Source organism: Bombina bombina, chromosome 4, assembly GCF_027579735.1.
Source record: "Bombina bombina isolate aBomBom1 chromosome 4, aBomBom1.pri, whole genome shotgun sequence".
In the NCBI taxonomy this organism is placed as follows: domain Eukaryota; kingdom Metazoa; phylum Chordata; class Amphibia; order Anura; family Bombinatoridae; genus Bombina; species Bombina bombina.
The window spans coordinates 535,630,960-535,658,420 of NC_069502.1; the positions used below are offsets into that span (position 1 = coordinate 535,630,960).

At 40.6% G+C, this 27,461-nt stretch overlaps 1 protein-coding gene across 1 annotated transcript in view; it reads right to left on the reverse strand.

The window, feature by feature from the left end:
• Nucleotides 1-27,461, reverse strand: part of PHIP (pleckstrin homology domain interacting protein) — a gene marked incomplete in the record, with an annotated part of 1,163,892 nt that overhangs the window by 96,575 nt on the left and 1,039,856 nt on the right. Inside the window, 1 exon segment of the mRNA XM_053710468.1 lies at nucleotides 19,912-20,075. Coding sequence (XP_053566443.1) covers nucleotides 19,912-20,075 — 164 coding nt within the window.

Genomic DNA, 27,461 nt, shown 5'->3' on the forward strand with positions numbered 1-27,461 from the left:
AAAAGCCCTAGTAGGTGTACAACACGCCAAAAGGAGCTAAAGTACGACAGAGTTGCATGAACAGCCTAGAACCCAAAAAGGCATTAAACAACACCTAGAGAAAACATTGAGGACAAAGTCACCCGAATAGTGAGTAAAGGCTAGTCTCCATAATCTCCCCAGGAGTACCAGAGGACAATACCCAAGGAAAAAGAATGCACAGCATCCTAAACCCCGGTGGAAAAAAAACCCTAAGCAAAGCTTGGAGAAGAAGACAACATGGCCTATCGTCCCGGATAGGGAACGACTAAATTCCCAAAGTAGGAAAAAGCCACAAGGCAGTCCCATAAGGTGGTCAAGACCGCTAATGAGCAACGGACAAAGTCTCGAAGTCTCATCCAAAGAAGAGAACCTCAAAAGGAAAAAATCCAAAAAGGACAATTCCAAGAGCCGCCGAAGGCAAGACCGCCAGAACCGGCGGCAAGGAGGTCCTAAATCCTCCCAACCTCCAACCCACGTGGTGAAGGAAACACTCCAGATCCCGACGTTAAGTCGGAATCAATAAGAGAGTCGCAGCAGAACTCCACGAGTCCCAGCCGACCAGCTTGAGAGGCCAATGAGGACTGAACCAATCCCCCATGCCTCACGGACCCTCAGGTCCACACAGACACTGAGCTGAAACTTGTAAAAGAAAACAAGAATAACACAATAATATGTGAGGCACCCGGCGCCCAACCGGACCAGCCGGGTCATCGCTGTCAAGGCCGCATAGAATCCCCCCTAGAGAGGGAGAAACAGCAGACACACATAGGACTAAACACGTCCATAACAAACTTCTTTAGAAGTAACAGTGCGATCAAACATCGTGAGTATCGATTGCAGACAAACTTCCCGAAGGAAATATAAAACCAACATGAGCTTGAAATCCAAATAAAATAAAAGATAAGGCAACCTGCAGGTTTATCGCCTAAGAAGAACAGACGCACCCACAGGAATGGCCCAAAAGGGACCCTGTTCTACCAAGCTCAAACTGGAAAGAGTACTCATTAACAAGATTATAAGAAGATTACTTCATCCCCTTATGTCTAATTCTGCAAGCTATTCGAAGAAGCAGTATGAGAAGTCTCAGATCCATTAAGGATGGGATCTACCGACAAGACCAAAGCGTGCCTCAAAAGAACACGAAGGCGCTTCAGTCTATACCGAAAAGCACAGCATACCCCAGCCGGAGCGAAAGACGACTCTGGCCCCGAAGGGTGACCCCTTGAAGCCTCAGGGATAGTCGTTCCCCCAGAAGGCTGAACAGGCCACCCCATGCCTGAAGAGCCCTGGATAACAGAACACAAACAGTATCTAAGACCAACTTCTGGAAGTTGCATATGCGCCAGTGCCAAAATTATGGACATGCGACATCATGCCAAAATTATGGACATGTGACATCATGCCAAAACCCCTGGCGGGAAGAAGCTACCTTCTGGAGAAGGATAAGCAAAGTCTGGGTTACCTGCATGCGTAGTAAGCGATGGTGTAAGGGAACTCGACACTCGGAGGACAGAGGCCCCAGAGGTGGATGGCTCAGCGGCCCCTAGATTCCCCGATCCCGAGGAATTGAGCACTCTAATACGGCATTCAGAACATACCTGATAGGCTAGTATCATCCGGGGCAATACGCATTCTGCGCAAGGAGTAGAAACTGAAACAGAGATGTCCGTCTTCACAATATCAGACTCCTCCATAGCTAGGATATTGATATAAAAATTGGACCAAAAACTTAAACGGCACCTGACACCCACAATGGCTGGGGCACTCAACACCGCCTAAGAGCCCGACACCAGCAGATCAGAATTTCTCCATCGCCACACTGTCAGGAATGTGGAAATGAATGCAGAAAAGGTGAACCATACAGTCCAGAAAAAGTGCGTCCGACCGTAAAGGCCGCGTCACTTCCAAAGGCCGTTATGTTCCACAAAGCCATGAGCCTAAGTAACACTACACATAAGCAGGTCGAATCACATAACAAACATGATTAAACACCCCCCCCCCCCGTGTTCATTAACCACCTCAGGAGATATTAACCCTTGATTCCAAGATACAAAAGGAACCTCACTGAGACCCTGATTTACAGATAGTCCCGCAAGGTGGTAGCCTCTCGGGAAAATGTTTGTAATACAATACAATCATGACGAAAATAAAATGAAACGACCTTACCGGAATCTACGCTGTGGAACAGGAACATGGCCCTTCAAGTGTGACAGATAGTAGCATCGTCTCTGCCATGGACTTGAGAGAAGAAAGCAGGCGGCGAAACTCGTCAACGATGATTGCTTGTGGAGCTGTTAAAATGAGTCGGGATGGTTTCGCAGAAACACTCTTCCTGCATCTCCAGACTCTAAATTTCATCCATGCTTTCACTGAAAGGCTGACAGGACTAATTAAAACTCCAGTCCCATGCCGAAGAGTACTACCCTCCATAAGAGACTATCGACACTTCTCTGCCAACCTCCTGGGACGAAAGGCAAAGAATGACTGGGGGATGAGGGAAGTGGGAGGAGTATTTAAAGGGACACTGTACCCAAATTTTTTCTTTCATGATTCAGATAGAGCATGCAATTTTAAGCATCTTTCTAATTTACTACTATTGTCAAATTTTCTTTATTCTCTTGGTATCTTTATTTGAAAAGCAAGAATTTAAGTTTAGATGCCGGCCCATTTTTGGTGAACAACCTGGGTTGTCCTTGCTGATTGGACAGCACCAATAAACAAGTGCTGTCCATGGTTCTAAACCACAAATTGGCTGGTTCCTTAGCTTAGATGTCTTCTTTTTCAAATAAAGAAAGCAAGAGAACGAAGAAAAATTAATAATAGGAGTAAATTAGAAGTTGCTTAAAAATGCATGCTCTATGTGAATCACAAAAGAAAAAAACATAATTTATGCTTACCTGATAAATTTATTTCTCTTGTAGTGTGTTCAGTCCACGGGTCATCCATTACTTATGGGATATATTCTCCTTCCCAACAGGAAGTTGCAAGAGGATCACCCAAGCAGAGCTGCTATATAGCTCCTCCCCTCACATGTCATATCCAGTCATTCGACCGAAACAAGACGAGAAAGGAGAAACTATAGGGTGCAGTGGTGACTGGAGTTATAATTTAGAATTTAGAACCTGCCTCAAAAAGACAGGGCGGGCCGTGGACTGAACACACTACAAGAGAAATAAATTTATCAGGTAAGCATAAATTATGTTTTCTCTTGTTAAGTGTGTTCAGTCCACGGGTCATCCATTACTTACGGGATACCAATACCAAAGCTAAAGTACACGGATGAAGGGAGGGACAAGGCAGGAACATTAAACAGAAGGAACCACTGCCTGTAGAACCTTTCTCCCAAAAACAGCCTCTGAAGAAGCAAAAGTGTCAAATTTGTAAAATTTGTAAAAAGTATGAAGTGAAGACCAAGTTGCAGCCTTGCAAATCTGTTCAACAGAGGCCTCATTTTTAAAGGCCCAAGTGGAAGCCACAGCTCTAGTGGAATGAGCTGTAATTCTTTCAGGAGGCTGCTGTCCAGCAGTCTCATAGGCTAAACGTATTATGCTACAAAGCCAAAAAGAGAGAGAGGTAGCCGAAGCCTTTTGACCTCTCCTCTGTCCAGAGTAAACGACAAACAGGGAAGAAGTTTGTCGAAAATCTTTAGTTGCCTGTAAGTAGAACTTCAGGGCACGGACCACGTCTAGATTATGCAAAAGACGTTCCTTCTTTGAAGAAGGATTAGGACACAATGATGGAACAACAATCTCTTGATTGATATTCCTGTTAGAAACAACCTTAGGCAAAAACCCAGGTTTAGTACGCAGGACTACCTTGTCTGAATGAAAGATCAGATAAGGAGAATCACAATGTAAGGCAGATAACTCCGAGACTCTTCGAGCCGAGGAAATAGCCATCAAAAACAGAACTTTCCAAGATAAAAGCTTAATATCAATGGAATGAAGGGGTTCAAACGGAACACCCTGAAGAACTTTAAGAACCAAGTTTAAGCTCCACGGAGGAGCAACAGCCTTAAACACAGGCTTAATTCTAGCCAAAGCCTGACAAAAAGCCTGGACGTCTGGATTCCCTGCCAGACGCTTGTGTAACAGAATAGACAGAGCAGAAATCTGTCCCTTTAGTGAACTAGCGGATAAGCCCTTTTCTAAACCCTCTTGTAGAAAAGACAATATCCTAGGAATCCTAACCTTACTCCATGAGTAACTCTTAGATTCACACCAATATAAATATTTACGCCATATCTTATGGTAAATTTTTCTGGTAACAGGTTTTCGAGCCTGTATCAATGTATCAATAACCGAATCCGAAAACCCACGCTTTGATAGAATCAAGCGTTCAATCTCCAAGCAGTCAGCCTCAGAGAAATTAGGTTTGGATGGTTGAAAGGACCCTGAATTAGAAGGGCCTGCCTCAGAGGTAGAGACCATGGTGGACAGGACGACATGTCCACTAGGTCTGCATACCAGGTCCTGCGTGGCCACGCAGGCGCTATCATAATCACCGATGCTCTCTCCTGCTTGATCCTGGCAATCAGTCGAGGTAGCAACGGAAAAGGTGCAAACACATAAGCTATGTTGAAAACCCAAGGGGTTGCAAGTGCATCTACCAGCACCACTCTTGGGTCCCTGGACCTGGATCCGTAACGAGGAAGCTTGGCGTTCTGGCGAGATGCCATAAGATCCAGATCCGGTTTGCCCCAACGACGAATCAGTTGAGCAAATACCTCCGGGTGTAGTTCCCACTCCCCCGGATGAAAAGTCTGGCGACTTAGAAAATCCGCTTCCCAGTTCTCCACACCTGGGATGTAGATCGCTGACAGGTGGCAAGAGTGTGACTCTGCCCAGCGAATTATCTTCGAGACTTCCAACATCGCTAGGGAACTCCTGGTTCCCCCTTGATGATTGATGTAAGCCACAGTCGTGATGTTGTCCGACTGAAACCTGATGAACCTCAGTGTTGCTAACTGAGGCCAAGCTAGAAGAGCATTGAATATTGCTCTTAATTCTAGAATGTTGATTGGTAGGAGTTTCTCCTCCTGAGTCCACGATCCCTGAGCCTTCAGGGAGTTCCAGACTGCTCCCCAGCCTAGAAGGCTGGCATCTGTTGTTACAATCGTCCAATCTGGTCTGCGAAAGGTCATTCCTTCGGACAGATGAACCCGTGACAACCACCAGAGAAGAGAATCTCTGGTCTCCTGGTCCAGATTTAGCAAAGGGGACAGATCTGAGTAATCCCCGTTCCACTGACTTAGCATGCATAGTTGCAGCGGTCTGAGATGCAGGCGCGCAAATGGCACTATGTCCATTGCCGCGACCATCAAGCCGATTACTTCCATACACTGAGCTACTGATGGGCTTGGAATGGAGTGAAGGGCACGGCAAGCATTGAGAATCTTTGATAACCTGGACTCCGTCAGGTAAATCTTCATCTCTACAGAATCTATAAGAGTCCCTAGAAAAGGAACCCTTGTGAGCGGTAACAGAGAACTCTTTTCCACGTTCACTTTCCACCCATGCGACCTCAGAAATGCTAGAACTATCTCTGTATGAGACTTTGCATTTTGAAAACTTGACGCTTGAATCAGAATGTCGTCTAGGTACGGAGCCACCGCTATGCCTCGTGGTCTTAGTACAGCCAGAAGTGAGCCCAGAACCTTTGTAAAAATTCTCGGGGCCGTAGCTAACCCAAAGGGAAGAGCTACAAACTGGTAATGCCTGTCTAGAAAGGCAAATCTTAGGTACCGATAATGATCTTTGTGAATCGGTATGTGAAGGTAGGCATCCTTTAAGTCCACTGTGGTCATATATTGACCCTCTTGGATCATGGGCAGGATGGTCCGAATGGTTTCCATCTTGAACGATGGAACCCTTAGGAATTTGTTTAAGATTTTTAAGTCTAAGATTGGTCTGAAGGTTCCCTCTTTTTTGGGAACCACAAATAGATTTGAGTAAAACCCTTGTCCTCGTTCCGTTCGCGTAACTGGGTGGATCACTCCCATCACTAAGAGGTCTTGTACACATTGTAGAAATGCCTCTTTCTTTACTAGGTTTGTTGATAACCTTGACAGATGAAACCTCCCTTAGGGAGGAGAAGTTTTGAAATCCAGAAGGTATCCCTGAGATATAATCTCCAACGTCCAGGGATCCTGTACATCTCTTGCCCAGGCCTGGGCGAAGAGAGAAAGTCTGCCCCCCACTAGATCCGTCTCCGGAGAGGGGGCCCTGTCTTCATGCTGTCTTAGGGGCGGAAGTAGGCTTTCTGCCCTGCTTGCCGTTGTTCCATGACTGGTTGCCTTTCCAACCCTGTCTGTAACGAGCAGTAGTTCCTTCCTGTTTTGGAGCGGAGGAAGTTGATGCTGCTCCTGCCTTGAAGTTACGAAAGGCACGAAAATTAGACTGTTTGGCCTTTGATTTGGCCCTGTCCTGAGGAAGGGTGTGGCCCTTACCTCCCGTAATGTCAGCAATAATTTCCTTCAAGCCGGGCCCGAATAAGGTCTGCCCTTTGAAAGGAATGTTAAGTAGTTTAGACTTAGAAGTTACATCTGCTGACCAGGATTTAAGCCATAGCGCCCTGCGCGCCTGTATGGCGAATCTGGAATTTTTAGCCGTAAGTTTGGTTAAATGCACTACGGCATCCGAAACAAACGCATTAGCCAGTTTAAGCGTTCTAACTTTGCTCAAAGTCTCATCCAATGGTGCTGTGCGAATCGCCTCTTCCAGAGACTCAAACCAGAATGCCGCTGCAGCCGTGACAGGCGCAATGCATGCAAGAGGCTGCAATATAAAATCTTGTTGAACAAACATTTTCTTAAGGTAACCCTCTAATTTTTTATCCATTGGATCTGAGAAAGCACAGCTATCCTCCACCGGGATAGTGGTACGCTTGGCTAAAGTAGAAACTGCTCCCTCCACCTTAGGGACCGTCTGCCATAAGTCTCGTGTGGTGGCGTCTACAGGGAACATTTTTCTAAATATCGGAGGAGGGGAAAAGGGCACACCGGGTCTATCCCACTCCTAACTAATAATTTCTGTAAGCCTTTTTGGTATAGGAAAAACGTCAGTACACACCGGTACCGCATAGTATCTATCCAACCTACATAATTTCTCTGGGATTGCCACCGTGTCGCAATCATTCAGAGCCGCTAACACCTCCCCTAGTAACACGCGGAGGTTCTCAAGCTTAAATTTAAAATTTGAAATTTCTGAATCCGGTCTCCCCGGATCAGAACCGTCACCGACATAATGAAGCTCACCGTCCTCATGTTCTGCAAATTGTGACGCAGTATCAGACATGGCTCTCGTGTCATCAGCGCGCTCTGTCCTTAACCCAGAGCTATCGCGCTTGCCTCTTAATTCGGGCATATTGTATAATACTTCTTTCATAACATTAGCCATATCATGTAAAGTGATTTGTAAGGGCCTTGATGTACTTGGCGCCTCAATCTTACGCACCTCCCGAGCGGGAGACGCAGGTACTGACACGTGAGGAGAGTTAGACGGCATAACTTCCCCCTCGTTGTCTGGTGATAATTTCTTTATCGGTACAGATTGACTTTTATTCAAAGTAATATCAATACAATTGGTACACATATTTCTATTGGGCTCCACATCGGCTTTTGAACATAATGAACAAGCAGATTCCTCTGTATTAGACATGTTTAAACAGACTAGCAATGAAGCTAGCAAGCTTGGAAATCACTTTCAATAAGTTTACAAGCAATATAAAAAACACTGCAGCGCTTTTAAAAACACAGTTGAATAACAAAGAAAACTAATTCAGTTATAGTCAACAATTCTTAACGAGAAATGTATTAATTAGCAGAGGATTGCACCCATTAGCAAAAGGATGATTAACCCCTAAATACCCAAAAACGGATATCAAATTAAGATTTAACGCTTTTATCACAGTCAAACACACTGTCACAGATCTGCTGTGACTGATTACCTCCCTCAAAAACGAATTTTGAAGACCCCTGAGCTCTCTAGAGACGTCCTGGATCAAGGAGGAAGAAACAGGAAGACTGTGCTAGAATTTTAACTGCGCAACAAGGTGCTAAAACAAGGTCCCTCCCACTCATATTACAACAGTGGGAGACCTGATATAACGGTTTCCATGCAGAAAATACGTTAGCCATGTGGAAAAAAATCATGCCCAAAAAGATTTATCACCAAAGTACCTCACAAAACGAATAACATGCCAGTAAACGTTTTAAAAACAACATTTTGAATGTCATGCAAAGTTATCACTAAGCCTGCTACCAGTCGATTCCACTGCAGATAAGGCTTAAACATTATTTCAGTATTAACAGTATTTTCTCAGTCAAATTCTAGTCCCTAGAAAATAACTCAACTGCGCATACATTTATCAGCCTGATACCAGTCGCTACTGCATTTAAGGCTGTACTTACATCATATGGGTAACAGCAGTATTTTCTTAGTCAATTCCATTCCCAGAAAATAATGTACTGCACATACCTCATTTGCGGGGGACCCCACATGCTATTCCCCTCTTTCTGAAGTTACCCTACTCCTCAGAATGTCGAGAACAGCCAGCGGATCTTAGTTACGTCTTCTAAGATCATAGAAAAACGTAGGCAGATTCTTCTCCAAATACTGCCTGAGATACAAAAAACGGCACACTCCGGTGTCATTTTAAAATAACAAACTTTTGATTGATGAATAATTAAGTAAAAACTCCAACTCCTTTCGCGACCTCCTTCTTTGTTGAGGGTTGCAAGAGAATGACTGGATATGACATGTGAGGGGAGGAGCTATATAGCAGCTCTGCTTGGGTGATCCTCTTGCAACTTCCTGTTGGGAAGGAGAATATATCCCATAAGTAATGGATGACCCATGGACTGAACACACTTAACAAGAGAAACAAACTTTTTTAATGTCATGCAAAGTTATCACTAAGCCTGCTACCAGTCGCTTCCACTGCAGATAAGGCTTAAGCATTATTTCAGTATTAACAGTATTTTCTCAGTCAAATTCTAGTCCCTAGAAAATAACTCTACTGTGCATACATTTATCAGCCTGATACCAGTCACTACTACTGCATTTAAGGCTGTACTTACATCATACGGGTAACAGCAGTATTTTCTTAGTCAATTCCATTCCCAGAAAATAATGTACTGCACATACCTCATTTGCGGGGGACCCCGCATGCTATTCCCCTCTTTCTGAAGTTACCCTACTCCTCAGAATGTCGAGAACAGCCAGCGGATCTTAGTTACGTCTGCTAAGATCATAGAAAAACGCAGGCAGATTCTTCTCCAAATACTGCCTGAGATACAAAAAATGGCACACTCCGGTGTCATTTTAAAATAACAAACTTTTGATTGAAGAATAATTAAGTAAAAACTCCAACTCCTTTCGCGACCTCCTTCTTTGTTGAGGGTTGCAAGAGAATGACTGGATATGACATGTGAGGGGAGGAGCTATATAGCAGCTCTGCTTGGGTGATCCTCTTGCAACTTCCTGTTGGGAAGGAGAATATATCCCATAAGTAATGGATGACCCGTGGACTGAACACACTTAACAAGACAAACAAACTTTTCTAATGTCATGCAAAGTTATCACTAAGCCTGCTACCAGTCGCTTCCACTGCAGATAAGGCTTAAGCATTATTTCAGTATTAACAGTATTTTCTCAGTCAAATTCTAGTCCCTAGAAAATAACTCTACTGTGCATACATTTATCAGCCTGATACCAGTCACTACTACTGCATTTAAGGCTGTACTTACACCATACGGGTAACAGCAGTGTTTTCTTAGTCAATTCCATTCCCAGAAAATATTGTACTGCACATACCTCATTTGCGGGGGACCCCGCATGATATTCCCATTTTCTGAAGTTACCCCACTCCTCAGAATGTCGAGAACAGCCAGTGGATCTTAGTTACGCCTGCTAAGATCATAGAAAACGCAGGCAGTTTCTTCTTCCAAATACTGCCTGAGATAGAAAAACAGCACACTCCGGTGCCATTTAAAATAACAAACTTTTGATTGAAGAATAATTAAGTAAAAACTCCAACTCCTCTCGTGACCTCCTTCTTTGTTGAGGGTTGCAAGAGAATGACTGGATATGACATGTGAGGGGAGGAGCTATATAGCAGCTCTGCTTGGGTGATCCTCTTGCAACTTCCTGTTGGGAAGGAGAATATATCCCATAAGTAATGGATGACCCGTGGACTGAACACACTTAACAAGAGAAATGTGGGCTCAGTGTCCCTTTAAGCCTTTGGCTGGGGTGTCTTTGCATCCTCCTGGTGGTCAGGTTCTGAATTCCCAAAATTAATGAATGCAGCTGTTATGAAATAACAGTATTTTGCGTTCACACGAGCCTAGATTTGTCCGGGAAAATTAAGGAAAAACAAGTCAAATTGGAAAAAAAAGACTGAAACCCCAGGTAAGAAAAAAAGTTTAAATAAACTTCCCAAAACATGATTCTCATACTGAAACTGCTAGACTGCAACAGGGAAATATACATAAACCTGACTCAAGGCAAATATAAGTAAACACATATATTTTAAACTTTACAATATAACATAAAGCGCCAAACATAGCTGAGAGTGTCTTAAAAAAATGATACATACTTACCAGAAGACACCCATTTACATATAGCAGACAGCCAAACCAGTACTGAAAAATATCAGCAGAGGTAATGGTATAAGAGTATATTGTCGATCTGAAAAGGGAGGTAGAGAATGAATCCCTACGACCGATAACAGAGAGCCTTTGAAAAGATTTCCCATGAGTGAAACCATGAAATCAACAGGCGATACTCTCTTCACATCCCTCTGACAAACACTGTATTGTGAGAGGAATTGGGCTTCAAAATGCTTAGAAGCGCCTATCATAGAAGAAATCAAGCACAAACTTACATCACCACCGCCACAGGAGGCAAAGTTTGTAAAAATGAGGAATCAGTGTGGTGGGAGGTGTATTTATAGGCATTTTGAGGTTTGGGAAACTTTGCCCCTTCCTGGTAGGAATGTATATCCCATACGTCACTAGTTCATGGACTCTTGCCACTTACATGAAAGAAATTAGTCTGACGTCCCTTCATCTTGTTCTTCTTGTCTTGAGGCAGAAAGGATCCTTTACAGCCCGTGATATCGGAAATAACTTCCGCTAAGGCTAGACCAAACAAGGTCTTACCCTTGTAAGGGATTGCCAAAAGTTTAGATTTAGAAGAAACATCAGCAGACCAAGATTTAAGCGGGCCTCATGGACTCTTGCTAATATGAAAGAAATGAATTTATCAGGTTATCAGGTAAGTTCTTACATAAATTATGTTTTCTTTCATGTAATTAGCAAGAGTCCATGAGCTAGTGACGTTTGGGATAATGACTACCCAAGATGTGGATCTTTCCACGCAAGAGTCACTAGAGAGGGAGGGATAAAATAAAGACAGCCAATTCCTGCTGAAAATAATCCACACCCAGAATAAAGTTTAATGAAAAACATAAGCAGAAGATTCAAACTGAAACCACTGCCTGAAGTACTTTTCAACCAAAAACTGCTTCAGAAGAAGAAAACACATCAAAATGGTAGAATTTAGTAAAAGTATGCAAAGAGGACCAAATTGCTGCTTTGCAAATCTGATCAACCGAAGCTTCATTCCTAAACACCCAGGAAGTAGAAACTGACCTAGTAGAATGAGCTGTAATCCTTCGAGGCGGAATTTTACCAGACTCGACATAGGCATGATGAAATAAAGATTTCAACCAAGATGCCAAAGAAATGGCAGAAGCTTTCTGGCCTTTTCTAGAACCGGAAAAGATGACAAATAGACTAGAAGTCTTTCGGAAAGACTTAGTAGCTTCAACATAAGATTACAAAGCTCTAACAGCATCCAAAGAATGCAATGATTTCTCCTTAGAATTCATAGGATTAGGACATAATGAAGGAACCACAATTTCTCTACTAATGTTGTTAGAATTCACAACCTTAGGTAAAAAATTCAAAAGAAGTTCGCAGCACCGCCTTATCCTGATGCAAAATCAGAAAAGGAGACTCACAAGAAAGAGCAGATAATTCAGAGACTCTTCTGGCAGAAGAGATGGCCAAAAGAAACAAAACTTTCCAAGAAAGTAATATAACGACCAAAGAATGCATGGGTTCAAAAGGAGGAGCTTGAAGAGCCCCCAGAACCAAATTCAAACTCCAAGGAGGAGAAATTGACTTAATGACAGGTTTTATACGAACCAAAGCTTGTACAAAACAATGAATATCAGGAAGATTAGCAATCCTTCTGTGAAAAAGAACAGAAAGAGCAGAGATTTGTCTTTTCAAGGAACTTGCGGACAAACCTTTATCTAAACCATCCTGAAGAAACTGTAAAATTCTCGGTATTCAAAAAGAATGCCAAGAAAAAAGATGAGAAAGACACTAAGAAATATAAGTCTTCCAGACTCTATAATATATCTCTCTAGATACAGATTTACGAGCCTGTCACATAGTATCAATCACAGAGTCAGAGAAACCTCTTTGACCAAGAATCAAGCGTTCAAACTCCATACCTTAAAATTTAAGGATTTGAGATCCTGATGGAAAAAAGAACCTTGCGACAGAAAGTCTGGTCTTAACGGAAGAGTCCACAGCTGGCAAGAGGCCATCCGGACAAGATCCGCATACCAAAACCTGTGAGGCCATGCTGGAGCTACCAGCAGGACAAACGAGCATTCCTTTAGAATCTTGGAGAATACTCTTGGAAGAAGAACTAGAGGCGGAAAGATATAGGCAGGATGACACTTGTAAGGAAGTGATAATGCATCCACTGCCTCCGCCCGAGGATCCCGGGATCTGGACAGATACCAGGGAAGTTTCTTGTTTAGATGAGAAGCCATCAGATCTATTTCTGGGAGTTCCCACATTTGAACAATCTGAAGAAATACCTCTGGGTGAAGAGACCATTCGCCCGGATGCAACGTTTGGCGACTGAGATAATCCGCTTCCCAATTGTCTATACCTGGGATATGAACCGCAGAGATTAGACAGGAGCTGGATTCCGTCCAAACCAAAATTCGAGATACTTCTTTCATAGCCAGAGGACTGTGAGTCCCTCCTTGATGATTGATGTATGCCACAGTTGTGACATTGTCTGTCTGAAAACAAATGAACGATTCTCTCTTCAGAAGAGGCCAAGACTGAAGAGCTCTGAAAATTGCACGGAGTTCCAAAATATTGATCGGTAATCTCACCTCCTGAGATTCCCAAACCCCTTGTGCCCCCACACAGCTCCCCAACCTGTAAGACTTGCATCTGTTGAGATTATTGTCCAGGTTGGAAGAACAAAGAAGCCCCCTGAACTAAACGATGGTGATCTGTCCACCATGTCAGAGAGTGTCGTATAATCGGTTTAAAGATATTAATTGAGATATCTTTGTGTAATCCCTGCACCATTGGTTCAGCATACAGAGCTGAAGAGGTCGCATGTGAAAACGAGCAAAGGAGATCGCATCCGATGCGCAATTCCTAAGACCTAAAATATCCATGCATAAGGCTACCAAAGGGAATGATTGTGACTGAAGGTTTTGACAAGCTGATATCAATGTTAAACTTCTCTTGTCTGACAAGGACATAGTCATAGACACTGAATCTATCTGGAAACCTATAAAGGTTACCCTTGTCTGAGGAATCAATGAACTGATTGGTAAATTGATCCTCCAACCATGATCTTGAAGAAACAACACAAGTCGATTCGTATGAGATTCTGCGAAAATGTGAAGACTGAGCAAGTACCAAGATATCGTCCAAATAAGGAAATACCAAAACCCTGTTCTCTGATTACAGACAGAAGGGCACCGAGAACCTTTGAAAAAATTCTTGGAGCTGATGCTAGGCCAAACGGTAGAGCCACAAAACTGGCAATGCTTGTCTAAAAAGAGAATCTCAGAAACTAAAAGTGATCTGGATGAATCGGAATATGCAGATATGCATCCTGTAAATCTATTGTAGACATATAATGCCCTTGCTAAACAAAAGGCAGGATAGACCTACAGTTACCATCTTGAATGTTGGTATCCTTACATAACGATTCAATATTGATAGATCCGGAACTGGTCTGAAGGAATTGACCTTCTTTGGTACAATGAAGAGATAGAATAAAACCCCAGCCCCTGTTCCAGAACTGGAACTGGCATAATTACTCCAGCCAATTCTAGATCTGAAACACATTTCAGAAATGCTGAGCCTTTGCTGTGTTTACTGGGACACGGGAAAGAAAAAAATCTCTTTGCAGGAGGCCTTAACTTGAAGCCAATTCTGTACCTTTCTGAAACAATGTTCTGAAACCAGAGATTGTGAACGGAATTGATCCAAATTTCTTTGAAGAAAACGTAATCTGCCCCATACCAGCTGAGCTGGAATGAGGGCCACACCTTCATGGGTACTTAGGAGCTGGCTTTAGGTTTCCATAAGGCTTGGATATATTCCAAACTGGAAATGGTTTCCAAACTGATACCGCTCCTGAGGATGAAGGATCAGGCTTTTGTTCCTTGTTGTGAGGAAAGGAACGAAAACGATTATTAGACCTAAATTTACCTTAGATTTTTTATCCTTTGGTAAAAAAAGTTCCCTTCCCTCCAGTAACAGTTGAGATAATAGAATCCAACTGAGAACCGAATAATTTATTACCCTGGAAAGAAAGGGAAAGCAAAGTTGACTTAGAAGACATATCAGCATTCCAAGTTTTAAGCCATAAAGCTTTTCTAGCTAAAATAGCTAGAGACATATACCTGACATCAACTCTAATGATATCAAAAGATGGTATCACAAATAAAATTATTAGCATGTTATAGAATAATAATAATGCTATAAAATTATGATCTGTTACTTGTTGCGCTAAAGCTTCTAACCAAAAAGTTGAAGCTGCAGCAACATCCGCTAAAAATATAGCAGGTCTAAGAAGATTACCTGAACATAAGTAAGCTTTTCTTAGAAAGGATTCAATTTTCCTATCTAAAGGATCCTTAAATGAAGTACTATCTGCCGTAGGAATAGTAGTACGTTTAGCAGGAGTAGAGACAGCCCCATTAACCTTAGGGATTTTGTCCCAAAAAACTCTAATCTGTCAGATGGCACAGGATATAATTGCTTAAACGTTTAGAAGGAGTAAATGAATTACCCAAATTATTCCATTCCCTGGAAATTACTTCAGAAATAGCATCAGGGAGAGAAAACACTTCTGGAATAACTACAGGAGATTTAAAAACCTTATTTAAACGTTTAGAATTAGTATCAAGAGGACCAGAATCCTCTATTTCTAATGCAATTAATACTTCTTTAAATAAAGAACGGATACAAAGATTTATCAGCATCAACCTCAGACAGAAACCTCTGAACCAGAAGAACCATTATCAGTATCAGAATGATTATGTTCATTTAAAAATTCAATTGAAAAAAGAGAAGTTTTAAAAGACTTTTATGTATACTAGAAGGAGAAATAACAGACATAGCCTTCTTAATGGATTTAAAAAATAAAATCTCTTATGTTATCAGGAACACTCTGAAAATTAGATGTTGACGGAACAGCAACAGGTAATGTAACAGTACTAAAGGAAATTTTATCTGCATTAATAAGTTTGTCATGACATGCAATACAAACAACAGCTGGAGAAACAGATACCAAAAATTTATAGCAGATACACTTAGCTTGGTAGCTCCAGCACCGGGCAGTGATTTTCCTGAAGTATCTTCTGACTCAGTTGCAACGTGGAACATCTTGCAATATGTAATAGAAAAAACAACATATAAAGCAAAATTGATCAAATTCCTTAAATGACAGTTTCAGGAATGGGAAAAAAATGCCAGTGAACATGCTTCTAGCAACCAGAAGCAATAAATAATGAGACTTAAATAATGTGGAGACAAAAATTACGCCCATATTTTTTAGCGCCAAATAAGACGCCCACATTATTTGGCGCCAAAAATGACGCTACATCCGGAACGCCGACACTTTTTGGCGCAAAAAATAAAATAAAATAATTTTGCGCCAAAAAAGTCCGCGCCAAGAATGACGCAATAAAATGAAGCATTTTCAGCCCCCGCGAGCCTAACAGCCCACAGGGAAAAAGTCAAATTTTTTAAGGTAAGAAAAAATGATTGAAACAAATGCATTATCCCAAGTATGAAACTGACTGTCTGAAAATAAGGAATGTTGAACATCCTGAGTCAAGGCAAATAAATGTTTGAATACATATATTTAGAACTTTATAAAAAAGTGCCTAACCATAGCTTAGAGTGTCACAGAAAATAAGCTTACTTACTTACCCCAGGACACTCATCTACACGTTGTAGAAAGCCAAACCAGTACTGAAACGAAAATCAGCAGAGGTAATGGTATATATATAAGAGTATATCGTCGATCTGAAAAGGGAGGTAAGAGATGAATCTCTACGACCGATAACAGAGAACCTATGAAATAGACCCCGTAGAAGGAGATCATTGCATTCAAATAGGCAATACTCTCCTCACATCCCTCTGACATTCACTGCACGCAGAGAGGAAAACCGGGCTCCAACCTGCTGCGGAGCGCATATCAACGTAGAATCTAGCACAAACTTACTTCACCACCTCCATAGGAGGCAAAGTTTGTAAAACTGAATTGTGGGTGTGGTGAGGGGTGTATTTATAGGCATTTTAAGGTTTGGGAAACTTTGCCCCTCCTGGTAGGAATGTATATCCCATACGTCACTAGCTCATGGACTCTTGCTAATTACATGAAAGAAATTGATAATTCATATGCATTATCCCAAATAATGAAACTGACTGTCTGAAATAAGGAATATTGATCATCCTGAATCAAGGCAAATAAATGTTTAAACACATATATTTAGAACTTTTACATAAAAGTGCCCAACCATAGCTTAGAGTGTCACAAAAAATAAGACTTACTTACCCCAGGACACTCATCTACATGTAGTAGAAAGCCAAACCAGTACTGAAACGAGAATCAGTAGAGGTAATGGTATATAAGAGTATATCGTCGATCTGAAAAGGGAGGTAAGAGATGAATCTCTACGACCGATAACAGAGAACCTATGAAAAAGATCCCGTAGAAGGAGACCATTGAATTCAAATAGGCAATACTCTCCTCACATCCCTCTGACATTCACTGCACACTGAGAGGAAAACCGGGCTCCAGCCTGCTGCGAAGCGCATATCAACGTAGAATCTAGCACAAACTTACTTCACCACCTCCACGGGAGGCAAAGTTTGTAAAACTGATTTGTGGGTGTGGTGAGGGGTGTATTTGTAGGCATTTTGAGGTTTGGGAAACTTTGCCCCTCCTGGTAGGAATGTATATCCCATACGTCACTAGCTCATGGACTCTTGCTAATTACATGAAAGAAAACAGAATTTATGCTTACCTGATAAATTACTTTCTCTTGCGGTGTATCCAGTCCACGGATTCATCCTTTACTTGTGGGATATTCTCATTCCCTACAGGAAGTAGCAAAGAGAGCACACAGCAAAGCTGACCATATAGCTACCCCTCTAGCTCCACCCCCCAGTCATTCGACCATAACTGGTTGTGACACTTGGGGAGAGGCAGACGGGCTACCCTTGTTACCTTCAGTCTGAGAATCATCTTGGGCCACATTCTTAAGTGCAACAATATGATCTTTAAAGTGTATAGACATATCAGTACAAGTGGGACACATTCTGAGAGGGGGTTCCACCATGGCTTCTAAACACATTGAACAAGGATTTTCCTTAGTGTCAGACATGTTTAACAGACTAGCAGAGTACACAAACAGGCTTGGAATCACTTTAATCAAATAAACACAATTTGAAAAAAACGTTACTGTGCCTTTAAGAGATAAAAAGAGCACACAATTTTACAAAACGGTGAAAAATGCAGCAATCTTTATGAAATTTTCACAGTATGTAGCTAAAGCCTTAATAAGATTGCACCCCAAGTTTCAAAACGATTAACCCCTTAATGCCCAAACCGGAGCAGCCTAAAGCCAAAACCTGGTTAAATCACTACAGCAACTTGCCACAGCCTTGCTGTGGCCCTACCTTCCCTTAGGGATCAGATTTGGGGGAATATAGCTTCTTTTAGGCCCTCAAACATCAGCAGGACCCTCCATGTGAAACAGCATGAACTTATCTGCAATTCTAAGTGCGCATCTGAGGCGCGAAATTAGGCCCCTCCCACTCTACTCCGGAGCTGTGAGGCCTAGTAAATCACTCCTAAGTGACTAAAAAACAGCCATGTGGTAATAACCCCAGAAAAAAACCAAAAGGGCTTTCAAAGTGTCTTGCAAAACGATTTTTCCTTAGCCAAACAATCGATTGCCCTGAATAAGTGTCAACCAGTATATTAGCCCTATTATGTAAGCATTCAATTCCTTACTAAGTCTGTGAACATAGCTTACCCTCCCCTCTTCTAGCATTATCTCAGTCTTGTCTAGAAATAAATGACTGAACATACCTTATTGCAGATCACCCTGCAAACTGTTCCCCCCAACTGACGTTTTCTGGTACTCCTCAGTCCTGTGTGGGAACAGCAGTGGATTTTAGTTACAACATGCTAAAATCATTTTCCTCTCAGCAGAAATCTTCATCACTTTTCTGCTAGAGAGTAAATAGTACAAACCGGTACCATTTAAAATAACAAACTTTTGATTGAAGATAATAAAACTACAATTCTAACACCACATTCACTTTACACTCCCGAGAGAGACCCTAGTGCTTAGAGCCAGCAAAGAGAATGTGACTGGGGGGTGGAGCTAGAGGGGGAGCTATATGGAGAGCTTTGCTGTGTGCTCTCTTTGCTACTTCCTGTAGGGAATGAGAATATCCCACAAGTAAAGGATGAATCCGTGGACTGGATACACCTTGCAAGAGAAAAATAGAACTTACCTATAGGCACTCTTGTACTGGAATAAACCAGCATAAATCCAAACCAGTGATAGAACATATCAGCAGAGGATCTGGAATGGGAGTATACGGACGAACCAACAGCAAAGGATAGGTCCCTGAGACACCTGTGGAGGGCTTGTGAGAAATTCCCAAAAGGTGAAAAACATGTCACTACCCATATTCCAAATACATTCCTCCAGAAAACACTGCACTCTGATGGGAAACAGGCCTTAACTGAGTTTAAGAACCCCTCTCACTGAAGAATAAAATGCAAATCTTTATTCTTTGCCTTCCTCCAGCGGAGGTAAAGACAAGATAAGTTTACCAGTGAGGTGGGAGGGGATTTATAGCGCTATCAGGGTTTGGGAATCTTTACCTCCTCCAAGTGGCAGTGAATAGTAATTCCCAGCAGTAAGGGATCATGGACTCTCACCACCTGTATGAAAGAAATGTTCATACTAACAGCTGGTGGGCTATGAAGGTGCAGGTACTTACCTCTCAGCATCTTCGTCCACAGTGCATACCTCAGCTGCAGCTATTTGCTTCTAGTAGGCAAGAATGTCCTTGGCAGTGCAGGCATAATGCCAAGAATCTATATCTGTAATAGCATCTAAACCCAGGGGATTGCTGGAAAAGGCCTGCAACATTTCTTCCCTAAGAAAATACCTTTCACTGCCTGGCTGAAAATTCATGGTCTGCCCCTCTGAACAACAGGTCACTGTGAGGAGGCCTCATATGAGTTAGAGGATTCATTTTCAAATGCTAAGTAGATCTTTCACTTCACTTCTAATCAAGGAGGTAATAGAAAATTACTGAGGATCAAGGGAGGTATTTAAAGCTCTTGTGTGTCGGGGTGTCTTTTGCTTCCTCCTGGTGGTCAGGAGGGGAATATTCTCACACCTGGTGACTCGTTGACTCTCACCATCTGATCAAAGACAAATAGCAAGCAGATCTAACAGAACATGGACTCAAAGTGTTACAAACAAAAAAATGAAATAAAATGAGGGTACCTAGATGCAGCACTACTGCTAGAAGAGCTACTTCTGTTTCTTTTTTTCCTGCGCTTTGTTATTGTGTTTCTCTTGTGAAATTTCACAGCAGACTTGTAATCTGCTAAAATGGTACTTATCCGTTCCTCAAAGAAAGCAGATAGCCGTAAACTCATGCTGTAAATCTGAAAAGACAAGTAAAGCCACCATAAATTAAATCATACATTATTTCAATAGCTTAGCATTTTCCCAAGAAGCAATAACCTTGAAGAATGGCCAATCAAAAGCCCGAAGCTTGAAACCTAACTTTTTGTGGTGCGTATCCGATATGTTCACTTTGCTAGTAAAATCTCCATTGTTGTGCAGTTCAATAAAGTATAGATAGGGTGAACTTCCGGGTAGCGGTCATCTTAGGTCGCAATATTATGAGATGCTCCAGTTTGTATCATCCACACCTAGATTCTAAACTATAAGAGGTTCCTGCATCGATTGAGCATTATATTGTGAATTTCTGCAGCCCAAATATTATGGAGATTATTTTGAGGCTTTGGCCTCCTCACCAACCCCCCCAGCAGGTATCCTCGGATGCTTACTGTAACGCAGTCTTAGAAATAAGCTGCACTTAAATTGCTGGTGCTATTTCTGATTATACGCAATGGAGGAAGTTTATATAGCCTTATGAAAGTACATGAGCTAAAAATTGGGGCTAGATTAGACCGGTTCCAATCTCTTGTGGAGACTGTGACTATGGAGGGAGCTGTACCTGAAATTTTGAGGGAGGATGACGCTGATACTGCAGAGCTGCTGCAGCTCAAGCTACTGAAAACCGGGTGGTCTCATATTATTGGAGATTCTGTCTGTCCACTACCGGATATGTCTCTGGCTACTCCTTATGAGCTTGCTATCCCTGCCCGGAGCGATGCGGACGACCTTTTGGAACAGGGTGACAAGTTAGGCCTTTATGAAGGAACCACTTCCATGAAACACTGAAGCCTGCCGGAGGGGCTGTCCGGTCAGCCTGACCTGCCGGATCAGAATGGGACTCTGGTGATACCACAAGGTTCGAGACTCAGGATAGAGGCACAACTGGACAGATTAATGGATTCTGTTCCATTTCTAGAACTGACCAATATCTTTAAAACTGTATTCTTTATACTCCAGGACTTTTTGGGGGCAGCGATATTGCCTGACTCTCCTCGGGGAACGAGAAGCTATGGACGCAATAGGACTGGTGTAGGATAGACTGCTGTAAAAGCCTCACTATCTCTATTTTCTCCTACACTAACTCTAATCTATGGGGATCTATAGACCTGAGACTTATCTAGAGTTCACTGTGAATTCCTTTATGGGAACAGCTGTTGGAAGACGTGGCAGACGTCTCAATAGCAGATTACCTCATACTATCATATAGTGAGAACTGATGTAGATAGCCTACTGTATTCAATAATATTCAGTGTCATAGAATTGTTAAAGGGACATTATACACTAGATTTTTCTTTGCATAAATGTTTTGTAGATGATCCATTTATATAGCCCATACAGGTTGTTGTTTTTTTTTTTTGTAAAAATGTATAGTTTTGCTTATTTTTAAATATCATTGTGCTGATTTTCAAACTCCTAACCAAGCCCCAAAGGTTTAGGAATATATTGATGTATACCTACTTCAGCTTGCTCCTATTTGTGTAAAGGGTCTTATATGCAGAGGAAGGTGGGAGGGGGAGTGTCTGCTTTTTTAGTGGGTGTTCCAGTCAACCTAATCAAAAGTAAGTTTTTAAAAGGTTTTATACTGGATTTTTATATCAGCATCTGTGCATGTTATTCTTTATAGTAGTGTCTATTACATGCAGTTATATGAAAATTGGTGTATAGAATCCCTGTAGTTTTGCTTTGTTAGAGTGCTTTATAGAGCTTTATTAGAAACAAAAATAATAATTTAGCTATGTGTCAATATTTTTGTTCTGTTTTAAGGGAAATCAGCAGGCCACCTATATAGACATAATACCTATTAGTCAGTAATATTGTAAATACCTTTTACACTACTATATTGGATAGATTTTTCCTACATTGGTGCTGCCATTGTTTTTGCTTCATCACTTATTTAACATGGGATAGTTATGCACATAAAGGTTGATATTGGGTTAGCAAAGTAAGCCTAATGTAATCTCTCTTCTCTTTAAAATAGTTATATACAGGTTAGCCCGCCATCTGATAGTTTTCTACATGTCCCTATGTTTATTTGGACTAGTACCAGTTTTTGCTGGCTGGTTGTCTTGTAATCTATATTACAATATAAACTATAAGCACAGTTTATACTTTTGACATAAGTTATATTGTCCATATGCACCATGCTCACATTCCTACTGAGTTAATTATCCTCTTTAATTGTGGGCTGCCCTTATCAGGTTGACACTGGTGTATGTCCCTAGTACTGGGTAGTCATATTAATCCAACATATCCAAGATATGCTTGATGATAACCTTCATAGAATTCACATGCCTTGAAGTCATCATTTGCCGATATATTGAACATTGGTGTGTATAAGCTCCATTTAACATATTCTAATCCTCAGAGCTAATAGACACGGGTCTCAACATACTATATTTCTCATATAATGCCCATAATGGCAAACATATTTTATTTGGATCTTTACATAGACGTGGTAGCATCATAAGTTGCTCTCCAATTGTATTGCTGAGAAGTAGTAAATGACGAGTATGTTTCAGCTTTATTGCATATAAGACCCTTTTATACAATCTTGTAACATCCTCCTGCTAAGTGCTAATGTCAATATTAGCTTTTATTTCCCCTAAAACCCCCCTTTCAGACAATGGTAATAGTTTAGGGGTCCATAAAGGGCCTTTCTTACTACTTGGGGATAATATTTTGCTAGTTATTTACTTCTATTAGAAGGGGATATATATATCCATACATATTGTTTCAATAATTAAATACCAATAGATAGTTTAAATAATTAAAAAAACGGAGGTGCTGCATTGTTTGTGAACTTTTTTTTCAACAGACTATTATATTTTGAGGCATAAAACATGTATGTAGATCACTGTATTTAAGATATCTATACATCTTGCTGTATGATCAGTTTGAAATATGTCATGTACTGATTTGTCTGTACCTTTCTAAACACCTCAATATAAACTGTAAAAAAAATAATTTAAAAATAGTATACATAAAATGTAAACACTTTGCTATAGAATACTATACCAGCCAAGTCTTAATGTTTTGAAAACATAATCTATGCTTACCCGATAAATGAATTTCTTTCATGGCCGTGAGAATCCACAATCCATTACTTCTGGGAATTATTCTTCCCTACCACTAGGAGGAGGCAAAGATTCACAAAGCCCAAGAGCTCTATAACCCCCCCCCCAACTCACAGGTACCTCAGTCTAATTTATAGGCAAGCAAAATGAGGAAACAAAAGAAAGAGCAAAAAATAAAAGGAGCAGGGAAAAAAGATGTGCGTAAGAAAAACCAAACAAAAAGAAAACAGTGTTTTTTGTGGACTCTCACCACCATGAAATAAATTAATTTATCATCAGGTAAGCATTAAATTATGCTTTCTTTCACACAGGTAGTGAGAGTCCACAATGCATTACTCCAGGGAACTAATACCCAAGCTGTGGTGTCCATGAGTAATGAGACACAACGGGTGAGATTTAAAAAAACATTTTTTCACTGAAAAACTAAATCCACAACCCCACACAAAATCAAAAAGGGCAATTTTTTAATGCACTTAAAATTTTATCAACAATCAAAAAAAAATTAAGCTGACACAAGGTCTTTCCTGCGAAAGGCTGCCTCAGAAGAAGCAAAAACATCAAAACGGTAGAATTTAGTAAAGGTATGCAAAGACGACCAAGTAGCTGCCATGCAAATTTGGTCAAATGAAGCCTCATTCTTGAAAGCCCAAGTGGCAACTGATCTTGTAGAATGAGCAGTGATCTGTTTTGGTGGGGGCTGACCTGCCCTCCAAGTAAGCCTTATGAATCAACAGTTTCAACTAAGAAGCAAAAGAAACAGCAGAATCTTTCTGTCCTTTCCTAGAAACAGAAAATTTAACAAACAAACAAGAAGTTTGTCTGAAATCCTTTGTAGAATCAATATAATACATCAACGCTTTAACAACATCCAAACTATGCAAAGATCTCTCTGAAGAATTTTTGGCATTAGGGCACAAAGAAGGAACAATTTTCCTACTGTTATTGTCTGAAGACACAACTTTAGGCAAGAAATCAAATTTAGTGTTAAGACGACTTATCCTGATGAAACATAAGGAGGGTCACAAGAAAGAGCAGACAATTCAGAAGCTTTTCTAGCAGAAGATGTAACCAAACGAAGCAAAACCTTTCAAGAAAGAAGCCTTAGTGCATAGGCTTAAAACCTTTAACACCAAGTTAAGACTCCAGGGAGGAGAAATTGGCTTTATCAAAGGCTTAATTCGTAACACAGCCAGAAAAAAAAACATGAATGTCAGAAAGATTAGCAATCTTCCTATGAAACAAAACCTAAGGAGCAAAATTATGCCCTTTCAGAGAACTGGCAGATAGGACCTTATCTAAACCATCCTGTAAAGAAATTCTAAAGGTATGCCAGGAAAAGCCATGATATATACACCAAGCAATAAAAGCCTTCAAGGCCTTATGATAAGCCTTCCTTAGAAGCCTGGATTAAAGTTTCAATCACCGAATCTGAGAAACCTCTGTGCTTCAAAACGAATTAAACTCTATGTCATAAAAGGTTAGAGATCCGGATGGAAAAACAGACCTTGAGAAAGAAGATTTGGTCGAAGAGGAAGAGGCCAAGGAAGACAACTGAACATCTGAACCAGATCTGCATACCAAATCCTGCTAGGTCAAGCTGGGGCAATCAGGATTACTGACTATTTCTCTAGCCTTATCTTGGAAATCCCTCTGGGAAGATGAACCAGAAGAGGATGAGTAAACTGAAATGACCAATGAGCTAGTAGAGCATCCACAAACACCACCTGAGGGACCCTGGGAATCGCAAAGTATCTGGGAAGGTTGTTGTTAAAGTGAAAAGCCAAAAGCAAAGAATATTCCAGCCTCCAAAATTCTTTAAAAGAACCTTTATTTCCACATGGGGTCCTCAGAAACAAACATACAACGCTTCAAGCCTATTGAAGGCTCTTAGTCATGTATAATTGAACATACACAGGTAAATGCCTTTATATACCCTCACCTGTTATTCATCTTCATGTGTTAAACTAATTGCACAACAGTGCCATCTTGTGGATGTAAAATTTAATACATCACAAAGTTATCACAAGAAGAGAATAAATGTATACACAGAACATTTATTTTAAAATACATAAAACCCATGCACACATATTAAAAAGAGGTATTTTGCACATTATAAACAGAAACAAGTCAGTCAACTCTATTGTTTCCTATATATTATTTTTGCAACTAAATAAACTTAGATTTATTTATTTTTTTTAGAAAAAAAGACTCCAGTTAAAATCTTTATTCATCCCTTTGGGCCTCATTGTCTCTAACTTATATATCCAGAACATCTCTCTAGTTTTTAACAATCGCTCCCTATCTCCACCTCTCCTAGGCCTATAAATCTGTTCTATAATTTGAAACCTAAGTTGGCTGGTGTTATGACCCATAGAGAGGAAGTGAGAAGAAACTGGAGCTTCTTTATTTTTGCATCTTATATTAGACTTGTGTTCAGTTATCCTCTCCCTTACCTCTCTACAGGTCTCGCCTATATAGATTAGACCACAAGGGTATTTGATAAGATAAACACAGTGAGTTGCCCTGCAGGTTAAGTATTTGTTAATTTTAAATTTCTTCCCATTAATGGGGTGATAGAAATTCTCTCTTTTTATCATGGAACTGCAGATGCTGCAATTCAGACATCGGTAGCAACCATATCTCTTAGGACCTATAGTTCTTTGACTATCTTGTTTATAGCTACCAATATCTGAATGCACCAACATGTCCTTGATACTCCGATTTCTCTTGTAAGCTACCATTGGATTCTCTTTAAATTCAACAACCTCAGGATTGCAATCCCTCAAAATATGCCAATGTTTTTTTTAGAATGCCATTAATTTTATTACTTAGTCTATTGAATTGTGTAACAAAGATCATACGATTTACTTCCTGTTTCTTGTATTTCTATTCTATATCTGCATCTTTAGTAATTGCATCAAGTTGTTCTGCGATTAATGTAGGGGGATAATTTCTATTAATGAATTTATTAGCCATTTGTTCTAACCTATATTTACATTTATTCTTATCTGATACAATACGTTTTACTCTGGTAAACTGGCTTCTTGGAATAGCCTTAAATATACTCTCAGGATGATAGATACCATACTGTAGCAGATTATTCCTATCAGTACTCTTGGTATCGAGATCTGTACTCAAAAAAACATAATTTATGTAAGAACTTACCTGATAAATTAATTTCTTTCATATTGGCAAGAGTCCATGAGCTAGTGACATGGGATATACAATCCTACCAGGAGGGGCAAAGTTTCCCAAACCTCAAAATGCCTACAAATACACCCCTCACCACACGCACAATTCAGTTTAATGAATAGCCAAGCAGTGGGGTGATAAAGAAAGGAGTAGAAAGCATCAACAAAGGAAATGTGGAAATAATTGTGCTTTATACAAAAAATCATAACCACCATAAAAAGGGTGGGCCTCATGGACTCTCGCCAATATGAACGAAATTAATTTATCAGTTAAGTTCTTACATAAATTATGTTTTCTTTCATGTAATTGGCAAGAGTCCATAAGCTAGTGACATATGGGATATCAATACCCAAGATGTGGAAGTCCACAGCAGAGTCACTAGAGAGGGAGGGAATAAAATAAAAACAGCCATATACCGCTGAAAAAATTAATCCACAACCCAAAAAAATAAGTTTATTTTCATTTTTGAAAGAAAAAAAATTAAATCAAAAGCAGAAGAATCAAACTGAAACAGCTGCCTGAAGAACTTTTCTACCAAGAACTGCTTCCGAAGAAGCAAATACATAAAAACGGTAGAATTTAGTAAATGTATGCAAAGAGGACCAAGTCGCTGCTTTGCAAATTTGATCAACTGAAGCTTCATCCTTAAAAGCCCACGAAGTGGAGACTGATCTAGTAGAAAGAGCTATAATTCTCTGAGGCGGGGCTTGACCCGACTCCAAATAAGCTTGATGAATCAAAAGCTTTAACCAAGAGGCCAAGGAAATAGAGGCCTTCTGACCTTTCCTAGGACCAGAAAATATAATAAATAGACTAGAAGTCTTCCTGAAATCTTTAGTAGCTTCAACATAATATTTCAAAGCTTTCACCACATCCAAAGAATGTAAGCATCTTTCCAAAGGATTCTTAGGATTAGGACACAAGGAAGGGACAACAATTTCTCTGCTAATGTTGTTAGAATTCACAACTTTATCCTGATGAAAAATCAGAAAAGGAGATTCACAAGAAAGAGCAGATAGCTCAGAAACTCTTCTAGCAGAAGAAATAGCCAAAAGGAACAACACTTTCCAAGAAAGTAGTTTAATGTCCAAAGAATGCATA